This window comes from Gavialis gangeticus, unplaced genomic scaffold (genome assembly GCF_001723915.1).
Source record: "Gavialis gangeticus isolate Ggan-Ray unplaced genomic scaffold, GavGan_comp1, whole genome shotgun sequence".
Classification (NCBI taxonomy): Eukaryota; Metazoa; Chordata; order Crocodylia; family Gavialidae; genus Gavialis; species Gavialis gangeticus.
This window is the reverse complement of record NW_017729006.1, coordinates 14,585,080-14,600,382: the sequence shown is the minus strand read 5'-3', so window position 1 is coordinate 14,600,382 and position 15,303 is coordinate 14,585,080. Positions and strand designations below refer to the sequence as shown.

General features: G+C 42.1%; 1 protein-coding gene across 1 annotated transcript in view; it reads left to right on the top strand.

Annotated features, from left to right (window-relative positions):
* Window positions 1–15,303, top strand: part of CPNE4 (copine 4) — a 367,095-nt gene that overhangs the window by 262,984 nt on the left and 88,808 nt on the right. Inside the window, exon 7 of the mRNA XM_019508845.1 lies at window positions 6,717–6,815. Coding sequence (XP_019364390.1) covers window positions 6,717–6,815 — 99 coding nt within the window. The remainder of the gene's footprint in view (window positions 1–6,716; window positions 6,816–15,303) is intronic.

The window sequence follows — 15,303 nt, the reverse complement described above, 5'->3', positions numbered from 1 at the left end:
CTAGAAACAAAGGTTGGCCCCTGGGGCCAAGCCTGTTGTAGCAGCCCCCCCCCGCCCCGCGCACAGATCCGATCTGGTGGGCCCCCCCCCCCCCATTCTTGCCCAGGAGTGCACTCAATGACAGGAACCCCTTTCTCCTGTTCCTGCACCCCCTCAAATGAGCCTCTTGCAGCTCTATCCCACGCCCCACCCTGGCTGGGCAGCACCTGTTAGTGTCGCTTTGCTTTGGCACTTGGGGCAGTCACCCCACTAGTCACCCACCCCCTTTTTGCTATGGCACTGTAAATATCTACCTAATACTAAGAATGTGAGCAGTTCCATTGAATTTATCTGGACCTTTGATAGACTTAAAGCTTGAGTACCCTGCTGGATAGTAACCTAAATCATCCATTTCCCTGGAATACGTTCAGATTTTCACAGAGTTGAAGTATACTTCTGGAAATCTCTGCTGATTTGAAAACAATACTCACCCTGAAATCATGTGTATTTAAAAAAATGGATGGAGGAGGAGATGATATGTTACTATGCAGAGAAGTTGGCAGCCCACGGTGCATGAGCTGGATCTGGCCTGTGGAGCCTCCTGCAGTAATGCAGAGCTATGCTGCACTGGGCTGGACAATGGGGAGAAGCAGTGGTGGCAGCATCTGTGTCCTAGTACGAGCCTACTTTGTGCATGAGCTGTGTCTTTCCAACCCACCACCAGAAAACAGTTGCCAACCACTGACCTATAGTCTTCACCTGCATCTGTATTCTCCAGATAACGCTGACGAATTCATGTGGCATGTCATGACATCTATATGCACAGTCTTTTTAAATAGTCCTCTAGGCCTAGCAGAGGAAGTTTTAAAGGCGACCAGCGTAAGGAGAGAGAAATTAGAATAGAAAAGACAGGTGGGGGGAGAGAGTTCAAACTGTTTAGTTATAATTGGATTTCTGATAGTAGTTGCGACCTACTGAAAGACAAATGTTGGTTCCTATCCTCTTAACTTTAGCAGCATGTGCAAAGGTGAGTACAAAACATGTTGTTATAGGGGGCAGCTTGTCCTCATTCAGACTTCCATGAACCTGTCTCCCTTCATTTGAATTTTCTTTTTCTGTTTCGCAGACAGAGGCTTACGGCTGTAGAAAAAGTTGGCCCAGCGCTATTGCACTGAATCATTTTACTTTCTGTTAACTAAAATTGATTGATACTACACAACCATTCAGCAGAATTTGCCACTAGTTAAGCACTATGGTTCAAGAGCTTTTTAAAATATGTATAGCAGGTCATCAGCAACTTATATGACAATCCAAAGGTTGGTGTGCTCTTGAGCATCTTCTTTAGTGGCCTGGTAGATGTCAAAAATAGTGCTGGCAGATGATTACACCTGGTAGTGGCATATGACTTTGTCTGTAGTCACTGATTCATGATCACAACCACACCCTGGACTATTTCTAATACCCCATAGATGAAAGAAGGGATCTTTCTCTGCTAAATGCATTTGTCTCCAAATATTCTGATGTGGGTCAATACTGTCCAAATTTTACAGTGGATTAAATCCAGGGGGAGGTGGGAAGTTTCTGATTGGTCGGGTACCTCAGCATTTTCCAAAGATTGCCTCTACTCTGCTACCCGCTTGTGTTTAGCCAGCATTTTGGTGCGTTCTGGAGATCCTGCTGTAATGGCAGCTGCGGCTTCGGCCATGAGGCAAGAGTGGATTTGGCACATTTGCACATCTCTTCAAATGTTAAGCGTATTCATTCTCTTTGGCTTTGGGTGCTTACTAGCTGATGTATGTCGGAAGAGGGAAAGCAGATAATCTGCTTTCCAGTCAAGTTGGACTCTGAAGTGTTTCATAGCTGTGTGTTTAATAAAAAACTTTAACTATTCATTATAGAACAAATATGCTATGATACAGTAATGTCATAAAATAACATGACTTACTGGGTCTAATTCCTTGGTCTTTTCTATTGTCTAGGTTTATACACTTTGAAAAAATAGGTGTAAATCTCTTCCATTCAGATTTGGTAGAATTTCACATTACTTTTATTTCTGTAAATTTTTATTAGGTTCCCTTGTTTGTGGATATTATGATGATCATTAATAATCATTATTCTTTCACATGACCCCTACCTCTTTCACTATACAAAAAAGGTACTGGGAAGGTAGTGATAGCAGAATTAAAGCTGTCTTGACAGTCTCAAATCAAACACTTCCTAGTTTCCAAATACTCGACTTTGCAGCCTAAACAGTTCTATATTTACATGTTTCTTTTGGCATGTAATACATGAATGAGACATCAGATTTGCTAGTATGCTGCAGCCACTTTGGGCCACTTTGAGGATGCAAACCAATGATAAACTGGTCATGGTTTGCTTTGCCAGTGTGTTGCAACTCAGGTGAAGCAAACAGGTGAATCTATCCCATAAGTTTTATCCCACAGACAACATAATTACACATTGAACAGAGCTGCTATAAAATATATACATTAATTTAAAAGCCTAAAGCAGAACAGTATACAGTAAATATAAGATTTGGAGACTGATGCATCTTAACATAAAACAAAGTTGGATATATTCTTTAAATATATTGTCCTTAGCAATATGGTGCAATTGGCCATATTTTGGTAGGATAACTGTTTTGAGTCTCTTAATATAAACCAAGGATTTCCATCAAAGAACCAAAAAATTGCCATCAAAGACTTTTGTGACCTCTTTGGGCAGGAGGCTGGACCCAGTGATCTTGTGAGGTCCCTTCCAGCCCTGATGTCTATGAAATCAATGAAACCCAGTGCCTAGGTTTTCCTTTTCTGCTGAAAAATAAGTCTCTAAAAACACTTCCAGTTATTAGTCAATCAACATAAAGGTCCTAAACAGTTATTTAATGATTGGGGTTCAACGTAATTGTGCATTGATGGTCTATCACACCAGCCATTTAATTTTGTTCTGTGGGAGAAGAGCAAAACTGCTCTTGATTGTTTCTTGATTGTTGTTGCTGCTGTTTAAAAGCATCTAACCAGCTTATGCTTGGAATCAGTGGTAACATTAGGTCTGTTCTCATATTCATCCCGGAAGATGAATCTGAGCTTAATTTGACAAACTGCAAACAGGAGCTGCTTGAAGTTTTTAATTTGAAAACCATTTATAATTGATAAATGACATTCATTCAAAACATGTTTTTTTAAAAGTTGGATTTTTAAACAAGTTTTTAATGTTTCTTCAATTTGTCTGTGACCTTTTTACCAATACTTTTATAACTCATTTTTTAAAAAGCTCTCATTAAAATATTTTGCCATCACTATAGAAAAATTTCTTTTTTAATGAGTACAGCGATTTCCTTCTGAAAACTTTGTCCTTGGCAAAAGATAATTTAGAAAAGAATTTCAGTAAAAAAAAATGTAAACTTCATTTATTAATATAATTGAAGAGGAAATGTCACACAAGGTAGAATATGGGTCCATCTCAAACTCTGTCAAATAGAAATAATTTTAAAATTTCACTTTTATTGCAAAGACTTTTTTTGTTTCTTACTAGTCGTGCATCGCAATTAAGAATACGTACCAGTTTTTAATGAAGATTTCATTATAAAGCATTCATCTCTACTGAGTGATGGAAATACTTTTTCTAACTATGTTTCAAGAGACTTTCCTTAAAACAGAAAACCCAACTCCATTCTGTATTTGTTGCACATGCAGGAATGTTTTTCTTTCTTTCATCTGTCAGACCTGTCATCAAGTAACTCAGTGCCATATTGGGAGAAAAATCTTTTTGCTCATTTGAGTTCAGGATTTTCTGTCCCTTTGGGATACTTTCATAGCAAGGTCAAAAAATACTGTTTCTATGGTGAAAAAATGACAAAACACTCAAGAATCAGGGGTTGTCTAATCAGTCAACCATTCCCATTGACTAGAGTCTGGAACAGTATAAGTACATGATTGCAGCATTCCCCACAATCATTCCTGTGTAGCAACTGCACATCCTTTTTTGTGGGTCAAAGACACTTAACCTACTAATTACTTATGAGGAACTCCAAATAGGAAACAATCTGGAAGGTACAAGCTACAACAAACGTGCCCGTAAGAAGGAATACAAGTGTTAAAATGAGCAACGGCTAATCATTGAATTTAGTAGAATTCATCACTTCTATGAATGTAGTGAAAACTTCCCCATGCAGCTTCCACAATGATAAATATTGAGAGGCTACAGGGATAAAAGAAGCTGACTGACATGGAATTAAAAATAACACTTTAAATCTACATTTGAAGCTGGTTTACTAGAAATAGGCACATGTTCAGTACCAAGACGCTAAGCAGTTTGCCATTTATTAACTGTACATCTTGATTAAACAATGTTAATCAAATACAATTTATTATTGCAGGCTTCACATCTGCAACATAAGAGCATTATATGGGGACTTGGTAAAGCTGCTATTGGTTTGGTTTGGTTTTTTCCATTACAAGCTGCTGCCTTCTGTGCGTCATTTTGCTCTCACTGTGACAGAGTTGGAGAGCTTTTAAGGAAAAAATTGAAAGCCAGTCAATTCTTTTATCTCAGTAATTTGGCACTCAGCAATCATCCCTCCCCTACCAAGTGAGTTTGCTGAATTAGAACGCATGATTGGTTCAGTTGTCCAGTTTACACACCAATTACAGTATTTCACATGCAGACTTCCGCTGAGTTATTCATGTTTATCACTTCCAGCTTCAATTCATGCCATGTGTTCTAAATGGGGCTGTTTGAAGGCTATTTGGAAATTGTAGTTGGTGCAATTGTTCCACTCTAGTGATAACCTTTTTCATTAGAGCTCTTGCAAGGAGTACCTAGCTATCCATAATCTGCAATAACTTCCCAGTTCTTTTCCAATTGGGAGATAGACATACCATGTTTTCCTTGAGAGACTAATATCGGCCCTGTTCAAGTTCAGAAGTGATAGCTGGACTGTGTTTTCCTTCGGCGATAGCCAGAAAGAACAAACAGAGGCACTTGAGGTTCTGGGCTTTCAAGTTCAGAGAGGCATAAGCTTTCATAGGTAATGCCTACTTGGTCAGTTGTTATTTTAAGCAATTGGTCTTTATTAATCAAAATCATTAAATATTAAATCCTCTAAAATTCAAGAGGAAGACATCTTCTCAAGTTAGCTAAAAAAACCAATATTTACAAATGATACTATGGAGTATTGAAAGCAGGAGGATGAAATGAATATAGTTCTACAACCTTAAACATAACAGGCTACTCATTCAAAGTTATTTATACATTATTTGGCATTATGCTTTAATGTTTACAGCCAGGAATTGTAGCATTCTAATCCCAGAACTTTCTAATCAGGAAAAAGCCCCAAGGGGTAATATTTTCTAATGGGATCTCTGATTTTGGGCTGCTTGGTTTTTGTGCATTCCACCTGAGAGAGCTTATTTCTGATTTTTTAGAAGTCCCAAGTACCAATAGTTCCAGATGAAGTCAGTGTAAACAGCAAATGATTAGCAGTCTGGGAAAGCAGACATCGAGTTCTCAGAATGACCACCTAACATTGAGTCATACAACCTTCGTGACCATTCTAGAATCACAGAAATCATAGAAATTAAGCACTGGAAGTGACCTCGAAAGATCACTGAGTTCAACCCCCCTGCTCTGGGCAGGAATACTGCCAAGATCAAATGATCCCAGCAAGGTGTCTATCTAGTCTGCTCTTGAAGACTTGCAAGGTTGGGGAGTGCACCATCTCCTTGGGAAGTCTATTCCAGATTCTGGTCACCCTTACCGTAAAGAAGTTTTTCCTTTCATCTAACCTGAAACCATCCTCTAACAGTTTATGGCCATTGCTCCATGTCCTCCCCTGTGGTACCCTAGTGAACAGTTTTTCTTCCAGCTCCCGATACTCACCCCTTAAATATTTATAAATTGTCACCAAGTCCCCACTCAGTCTCCTCTTCCCCCGGCTGAACAGTCCCAGATCCCTTAGCCTTTCTTCATAAGGTTTGTCCTCCAGGCCCTTAATCATTCTTGTGGCCCTTCTCTGGACCCTTTCAAGATTCTCCATGTCTTTTTTTGAAGTGCAGTACCCAGAACTGGACACAAAACTCCAGCTGGAGTCTCACCAACGCCAAGTAGAGAGGAAGTATCACTTCCTTATCCCTGTTTATGGCACATCAGCTAATGCATCCCAGCCTGCTGTTAGCTCTGTTGACTACAGCATCACACTGGTGGTTCATGTTCATCCTGTGGTCAACCATAACCCCAAGGTCTCTTTCAGCCATCGTGGTGGCCAGGATGATGTTCACTGTAACTTTTGTTTCTCATTTACAAAATTCAAACAGGCAATGTAAAATGTTTATCAAGCTCATCTAGGTGTCATGAAGATTAGTTTGTTCATCCTTGCAAAGCATTTGAAAGGGTTATATGTTATAACTCAGAACACCATGCAAATACTGGTATGCAATTATACCCAAGGTGTTTTTATACACAACTATATAAGTTGTTCATCTGAATCTTTCACCAAGAACACAACTTTACTTCCATTAGCTAATAATATTATTCACATGTCTCTGTTTTGGCAATTTTTTTTGAGATTTCATTTGTCGTTTCACTCTGACCTTGACAAGAATATATTTTAATTTTTTCAGGATATAACGTTTGACCAAATAGATATTGGGATTTCTTCTGTGAACTTTTTTCGTACAAACTTCTTTTCCTAAAAAAAAAAATGTTTTCCTCTTTTCTTTCCCCCTTTCTCTTACCAGTGCATAGTTTGGGACTGGGATTCCAATGGGAAGCATGACTTCATTGGAGAATTTAGTTCAACATTCAAGGAAATGCGAGGAGCAATGGAAGGAAGACAGGTAGGTAGATATTATTCATAATGGCTGGAAATAATAGCTCACTAATGAATGTTTAACAGGTCCTTCTTTATGCCTGCTGCAGAGAGGACCTTTGAGACTGTTAAATCCCCTACTAAGGAACTTGGCTATTTAGTTCGAACTATAGTAGCGTATGCTTTTAACACTAAAGGTCACTTATTCATTCTCTACTCTGTCAGGCAAGACAGTGGCCAGCACAGTAACAACATTATATTTGTTTAAAGTATTAATTCATAGTTAATCAGAGACTTGAGTGTATGGCCATATTTCAAATTTATTTGCCTACTATACAGTCCCAGTGACGTAATGGACTATGTTAGGATAAATTTTAATACAGTATATTTATTAGCTTATCAGAGTAATTTCATGGAAGGTTCACTATTGACTGCTTTCAGCCCAGAATTTCACAGAACAGTGATGGGAAAAGGTTTGGGGTGCAGTTTGGTGGTTTATCCAAATTTGTTTTGCTTCTGAAAATTATTGGAAAGCTTGTGAAAATATTTGTTTTATTTTTTCACAAGATTTCTAGAATATCATGGTTGTCTCGGGTCTGGAGGTACATGGAGTTTTTTTTTTTCCTGTGCTTTTACTTCTAGTTCTGACCAAACCCAAGAAGTACAGAGGTACCCACAGTAGAGACAAATACAATGTTAGTGCTATAGGACCTTCCTATTTGGGAAGGTGTTGAGCAAGGAGGTTTAAGCTGGGGCACTGTGTAGGGAGACGTGATATGTATAATCTTACTATTTCTGTAGCAAGTGGTAGGTGAGTTTATAAAATTTGCTATAAAATCACCTGATACTTCAATATGCCAAAATTACAATTTCTAGTATTGTAAAACACCTGTGTTTTGGTACTGAAGACTAATTCTGTAGCTATAAATAGAAGTGGCAGTCAGGATTGGTTCATTCCTTTCTCTGCTCAGCTCTTAAATGTGTGTGATATCAAGCAAATCACCTGAAAGTGGCTTGATTTTTCATAGGTGCGGAGCGCCCATAATTCCTGTAGAAGTCAGTGGAAATGCATAGGCTTAGCACTTTTGAAAATCAGGTTATATATAATTTTCTGTACTTCAACTTATTTGGCTGCATAAGCAATAATACTACTAAATTGCTGAGCTATTGTAGGACTTAATGAACTGATGATTGTGAGGCCCACTTAAAGACACTTTATACAAACTGATTTCCTATTGAAATTGATGGGAGTTGAGGGATTAAACACCTTATATGGTCGAGCTTACCTGATGTCCGAGCTGTACTGACATCATCAGTTTTTAAAAACCCACAAAGAATACAAAACTACACTGAGTTGGCTTGTGCTGTACTACTATTTCCAAGAAGGAAATAGTCTTGTTCTGGGGCATCAGAAAGCATTAAGTGCTCTGCAGCAGGGATGCACACTTATTTTGGCTGGAGGGCTGTTTAATGAGTTTTGGTGAGCTGTTGAGGGTTGCAAAGGTAGCCCCACCCCTTGGAGGTGCCTCGCCCCCTGGTCACTACCTTGGGAATGGAAGTCCTATGCCGAACCCCTGACCATTGCCACTGGAAGTCCCTCCTCTTGCCTACCAGAAGTACTGCTTTTGGGAGTGGGGGCTGCTATCTGAACCAGAAAAAAAACAGGTCATATGCTAAGAGTCAAACATCTACTATAACATGTTTTATTTTTATTGCAAAAAATATTTTTGTCATGATTCATCTCAGTGTAGTTGTAAGTAGGGGTCCCAGGGCCAGTGTCAATGTAGGCCTGCCCACTTGTTTCCAGGCTAACCACCCACCCATCTCTCCTGCCATGCCTTGATGTTCTTATTATCTGATGTTAAGCAGGCGGGAGACTGCCCTTTACCTGCCCTGATGACAAGGGCCTCTGTACACACTCCGAGCTCCCCTTAATGTATCCAGTGCCTCGCAGATGTTTCCTCCACTAGCTAGCATTGGGGCACAATCTCCAGAGGCTCACGTGGGACTTTCACTCCCCATCGGAGCTTGAGGTCCCAGCGCCCTCACAGGTGTGAGGCCAGGTTTTTTAACCTGCCCTCACACCTGGACTTAGCACATTCTCTATATATACTGGGCTCCCAGCCCTCTCTCTGGGTCTGTAAGCCCCTTCCTCAGGCTCCAGGCTCTGTCCTTGGGCTCCAAGCCCTGTCCATGGGCCACAAGCCTCTCCCAGCCATAAGCCCCATGCCTGAACTACAAGCCAGTCCTGTTCCCAGGCACCAAGCCCCTCACTATGGGACTAGGGCTCCAAGCCCTGTCCATGGGCCACAAGCCTCTCCCAGCCATAAGCCCCATGCCTGAACTACAAGCCAGTCCTGTTCCCAGGCACCAAGCCCCTCACTATGGGACTAGGGCTCCAAGCCCTGTCCTACTACATTCTAAGTTACCCATATCCCTTTGCCCCAGGAGCTTCCCTAATTGCTCCCCAAGGCTCAGGGCCCCATCCCCCTGGAGCCTAACTCCTGGCTCTGTAATACTCCGAGGCTCTCCTGCAAGACTGGGTGCTGCCACAGGTCCCTCCACCTACCTGGGCCCTGCCTCCGTGATCAAACCCATCAGGGATGTGGGAGCTGGGGTTTTCAGGCACCCCTACCCACCTTTCACCAGGGAGGTAACTGGCCTGGCATATCTTGGGAACTACCCCACCACAGGTAGCTCCACCAGGCCACCTTTCTCCAGCAGGGTGCAGTTTCAGGCCATGCCCAGAATCATTTACTAACCTCCTTCCCCATACCCCCAGCCCTTACCTCCAAGGTATTCCAGGCAGCAGCTCAGCTGGATGTTGCCTGCTCAGCTGGTAGCAGCAAACTGCTACCCCTGTCATTCAAGGACCCAGCCGTTATATACACCAGCTGGACTCTGTTCCCCAATCAGGCAACTCTGCTTGATTAGGACAACAGGCAGCTGTGGACTGCTTGGATGCCACCCTCTGTTACAGTAGTGTATACAGAGATGACTGCATAGTAGGTAAAAAAATAAATAAATAAGGTCTTACTCAGCAGCAGCAGGGTGGAGAGCCCCAGCCCACAGTGGCAGCCTGTGTCTGCCCAGCACACAAATCCAGGGGGCATGTGCCCCCTGTGCCTCCCCTGGGGTGCAAGCAGCAGCGAGAGCTGCCCTACACCCCTGGACAAGCCTCCCAGACTCTGACCATCCCACAACCCACCCCGGAACCTCATTCACTCCAGCCCCTGCCCCACTCCCTCCCTTACTGTGGGGCCTTTGATTGCCTCCCCCCTTTCCTCTCCACTGACTTACCTGCTGGCCAGGGGTGTGTGTGTGCGCGCTCAGCCCCCGCAAATAATATTTCCTCCTTCTGCCTCTGGTGGCAAGTAGCAATACGGGAGAGAAGGAGACTGGGTACATAACTTTGACATTCTAAACAAGCAGGTATATGTATGATGGGATATATAGGCAGAAACAACAAGACTTGTGGGTCAAGCATAAAGGCCAAGTCAAAAAAGATGGGCCTGAATGACTAGGAGAATGTATCTTCTACAGTAGTGGAAGAGAGAGGAAGATCAGCCACAGTGTATGGAGGGGAAATCAGAAGTTATTTTTGCCTATGATGAGTTTAAATTGCTTTTGGTAGAGCATCAAAAATGGAGCACAACAACTTGAAGCATCAGTGTACACTGTCTAGGCCATTATCTTAAAGAAGATGTTATTTCTTTAATAACACAGTAATTATGAATATATGAGAAACATCTTTGAACTTCTGCACTGGAATTTTTTGCTACCCTTTTTTTTTCCCCATGGGGTACAGTTCTGACTTTAGTGAAGCCAAGGGGATACCTCCAACAGCTTCAGTGGCACCATGATTTCCACCTTGATCTTTACTAGCTGATCATATAGCAATAAATAAATATTTATGGAATTCTGGAGGTAGTCGGTTCATTAAATACTGTTGTAATGCCTTGTGTTTCTGTCATACGCTGCTAAAATGTCTATCAATAGCAACATTAAGACGTTATTTGACAGCAGAGGTCAGTGACGGTTTTTCTTATGGCAAGAATTGCATTGAATTAAAAGACAGTGTAGCTTTCAGCATCTAAGCTAAGATTGAGTTACATTTATCTGGAATTTCTGACCAATGTTTGTATCCATCCCAAAGTAGTTGATGAGGTTGAGTTATTAGCTATGTTGGTTACTGTTTTGCTTCTGGGAAGGCTGTTTGAACAACTGATCCACTCTAGTGCTATTATGTAGGTATCTAGACATGTTGTTTTGAAAATCAAAATAAGCCAAAAAGAGGAGGTGTGGCTCTTACTTACACATGAAGTAGCTAGTCTCAGTTTCTAGTTCTATTTCCTCCTTCAATTATTTAGGTACATATAAGTCCATGCATATAGGTTTTGCCAGCTGCTGGAGTATAATGGCAAAACAAGCGCATACTTTCAAGAGGGATAACAGGAGCACACACCTAATGGCCAAAGACTTTTCACTGGTTGAGAATGTAATTCTCTTCCTTCTCTCTTCTTCTCTGTACCTCAACCCCAGTGCTTGCCCTGCCTTTGCCACTACCCAGGCTGACTTGAAACCATCATGATGTAATTGATCAGTTTCTTAAATGAATCATGAATTACAGACCCTAAGAGAAATAGAATTATTAGCTCATTAATAATTCCACTTTTTTCTGTCAGTTTGATCCTTGCAAATTGGGGTTGATGGCAGTTATTGAAAATGATAAATGATTTGGCATATCTAATTCTAGAAGTTGTCATTTCCTATTATTATTTAATCCTGGAATCATTAATCTTGATAAATTATCTGAGGAGAAATTAAAAACGTTGGACTCCTAGACTGAAGATGGGGTTGTGGTTGTGGCTGATCTCATGATAATCACCCTAAACATGCAAAACAAACTTGGCTCTGGCATTAAGATTCCATTTTTAAAGGGTTAATGAACAGTTAACTAATAGATATTAGGTGCTTTAGTAGATGAGTAACCAATTGATTTAGAGTCAGACCAAACAAGGATTCATGTACCTTAATTGTACTTGTAGCAGAATTTCGTTACAACATTCCAGGTGAGCAATTCACAAACTCCCTGCCTAACCACTGTGGATGTTGAGACATTGCTAACACTTAAGTTTTTATTTAAAAACTGACCTAGATTAGACACTGAAATTCAGCTCTAGCATGTACTCCAAACTACCTCCATCTTGGCTGAGCCAACTGTTTAAGCAGCTAAATCCTATGTTAGGCAGCTTGGGATTCACAGATTAGACAGCAAAATTCCTTGAGGGTTCCTGAGAGCACTCAAAACATGCTGAATGCACAATGACAGGGAGGACTTTGGAGCTCATTCCAAGGACAATGATGGTGCTGCCCATCTTTTGCAAAATAATCTAGGAATTGGGAGACCTAGATCTCCTCAGCCCAAGGAGATTCAAACCAGTGTCCCACTTCCCAAGAATGTTCTAACCAGCAGGACTTGCAACATTCTCAGTGGGGCACTTTCCATCCCTTTCAGCTATGGGGCTAGAGAACAGAAGCATGCTTTTATAGCCCAGTGATGAAGATGCTCCTTGAGAGGAGAGATCTGAGTTCCAGTTGTTGCTGCCAGGACTGTTTGTGCATACTACAAGAGACAGTCAATGGCTAAGAAACAGAAATAAGCTTGGTAGCAGGGATCAGAACCCTGCTTTCCATCTTCCCTCCTTCCTCTTCTCATTGATAGACTGCAGAAGCACACTCCCTCTTACTTGTTCTCCTTCTAGCCTCAAAAATCTTTCATTCTTGGCGACCCAGTTGCCCATCTTCAGTAGGAGGGGAGAGTATGCCCTCCCTGATACCATGCAATAGCATGATATGTAGGACACTTATGGGAAGTGAGAGATGTGTGTTTGAGTCCTCACAGGCTGAGGAGGGTTTAAAATCCAGATCTCCCATTTCCTTGGCAAGTACTCCACCCACTAGACTCGTACGCAAAAGATAGGCATATGCAAAATGTGGGCTGATCAGAACTAGATGAAGTTTAACATTGTGAAGTGTAAAGTGCTGCATCTGGGGACAAAGGACCCACAACACACTTACAGGCTCAGTGGCACCAAACTGACTAGCACCATGACTAAAAGGGACCTAGGGGTAATAATATACCATAGTATGAACATGAGCCGTCATGAGCATCAGTGTGATGCTGTAGCCAACAAGGCAGTACTCTGGCACGCATCAACCAATGCATCTCAAACAAAACCAAGGAAGTTATTCTTCCGCTTTACTCAACATTGGTGAGACTGCAGCTGGAGTACTGCATCCAGTTCTTGGTGCTGCATGACAACAAGGACATGGAAAACATTGAGAGCGTCCAGAGAAGAGCCACCCGTATGATCAGAGAATTGCATGGCAAGCCATACGAGGTAAGGCTGAGGGACTTGGGTCTCTTCATCCTAAAAGAGAGAAGGCTGAGAGAGTCTTGGTAGCAGCTTACCACTATATCAGGGAATGCATCAAGCGCTTGGTGAACAACTGTTCACCAGGGCGCCATTGGAGAAAACCAGGAGTAATGGCCATAAACTCCTGGAAGACTGTTTCAGGTTTAACACTAGGAAAAACTTCTTTCCATTTAAGGTGTCCAGACTGTGGAATAAGCTGCCTCCAGAGGTGGTGCAATCACCTACCCTGGAAATCTTCAAGAGGAGACTGGGTGGTTACCTTGCTGGGGTTCACCTGACCCCAGTTGTCTGTCCTGCCTAGTGCAGGGGGCTGGACCTGATGATCTTGTGAGGTCCCTTCCAACCCTTTACAATCCATGAATCTATAAACAAAAATAATGAGCCAATTGCCTACACATGAAGTGTCCTTAGGCACCAAAGTCTAGGCAGGAGTTTTAGGTTTTCAATCCTAGTCTCACAAAAGGGCTCAACCCAGAGTAGGCACCTAAATCTGGGAGAGATGAGGGATCTCAGACATGTCCCCATTCCTACTGTCTTGTAGAGGCATCTGCTCTCACAGAATGCTCACTGTTGTGAATCCCAGTCATTAACTGCCTTACTCCCTCCTTTTAAAGTACAGGGGCCTTAGGACATGTCTAACCTGGGTATGTAGATTTCATTCCCAGAGCCAGGTGCCATACCTAAATCCATTTCAGGATCTGGACCCAGGTTATAATCTTATAATCTGGACCAAGGTTATAAGCTTATAATCACCCATAACACTTTATCCCAATGTGCTTATAACCCATCTGTAGTCTGACACATGCTATTCACATCTGTGAAAATTTCTTAACATCTATCAATCATTTACTAACCCTTTTATAAATCATTCATGAGTGGAGCTTTAATATAAAGTAAGATCCAGTCTAGTCCTCCCAGGGCCAAATTGAGTCCATTGACCTGTTAATAGCCCGGTTGAAGGTTTTTATACATTTTAGAGCATTTATTTCTGAGGTTGCATTAGTGCCTGCCTGTCAAAAATTAATTGCAAAGTGAATCTGAGTAGAATGAAAGCTCTCTCAAAAAGATGGCAGTTTCACAGCTGAAGTACATTGGTGAGGCCAGCATTCTCCATTCTTCCCTAAGTGTCTGTGGATGGGAAAGGAAGCGTGCAAGAATAGCACGCACATTCTTGATCAAATTTACTCAAATATGGATATTCTGTCTCAGAAAATGAAATAGGAATCTTCATAGCTATTCAGAACCAAGAGGAAAGAAAATATAGGGAACATGGCATTCAAAATCTAAGAAGCTGTCCTGAGGAATTAATTAAGCATTTTGTACTTTGAGGGGAGGAACAATAGTGAACAATTATATTCCCAGCCCCTCCACTTCTGGCTGTCAAACAGACCCCCAACCTTGCCCAACTCGTCATCACAGGAAAACTCTCCCTGCCCAACAGACCTCAAATGGAACATAGCCTTGTCTTGGCAAGAAATGCTCAACTTGTCAGCACATCTCCACTGCCAATACTATCAACACCCACCATAAAGAAACCATCCGAATCCAGGGTTCCTACACATGCCTTTCCCAAAATGTCATATACCTTATCAATTGCATTAAATGCCCTCAAGGCAACTATGTGGGTGAAACTAAACAGCAACTCTGTAAGAGAATGAACTCTCACAGCAAAAATAAAAAGAATGGAAGACATGCACTCACCATTAGAGTCATAGAGAAGTAGGGCTAGAGAGGACCTGGAGGCCACATCCTGATGAGTGTAGACATTTGGTGCCCTGGGGACTACTAGTGGCAGTGCACCTTGTGCCGTTGGTAGTTGTCCCTGGGGAATGCCCATGCCATGTGCATGCAGCAGGTTATCCTGGGTGGGATAGGGAAGGCTGGGGCCAGCACTGGGCTGGTGCCATCAGCTTCTACCTGGGGCCCTGAGGGGCTCCCAGGGCTGCAGCAGTGGCAATCCTGCTGCTCAGAGCCTGGCCAGCAGCCGCGTGTGGCTCTGACTGGCCAGGTTCTGCTTTTGAGCGGTGCACGCTGCCCCCGTGTGTGCCACTCTGCTTTTTTTTTTTTTTTTTTTTT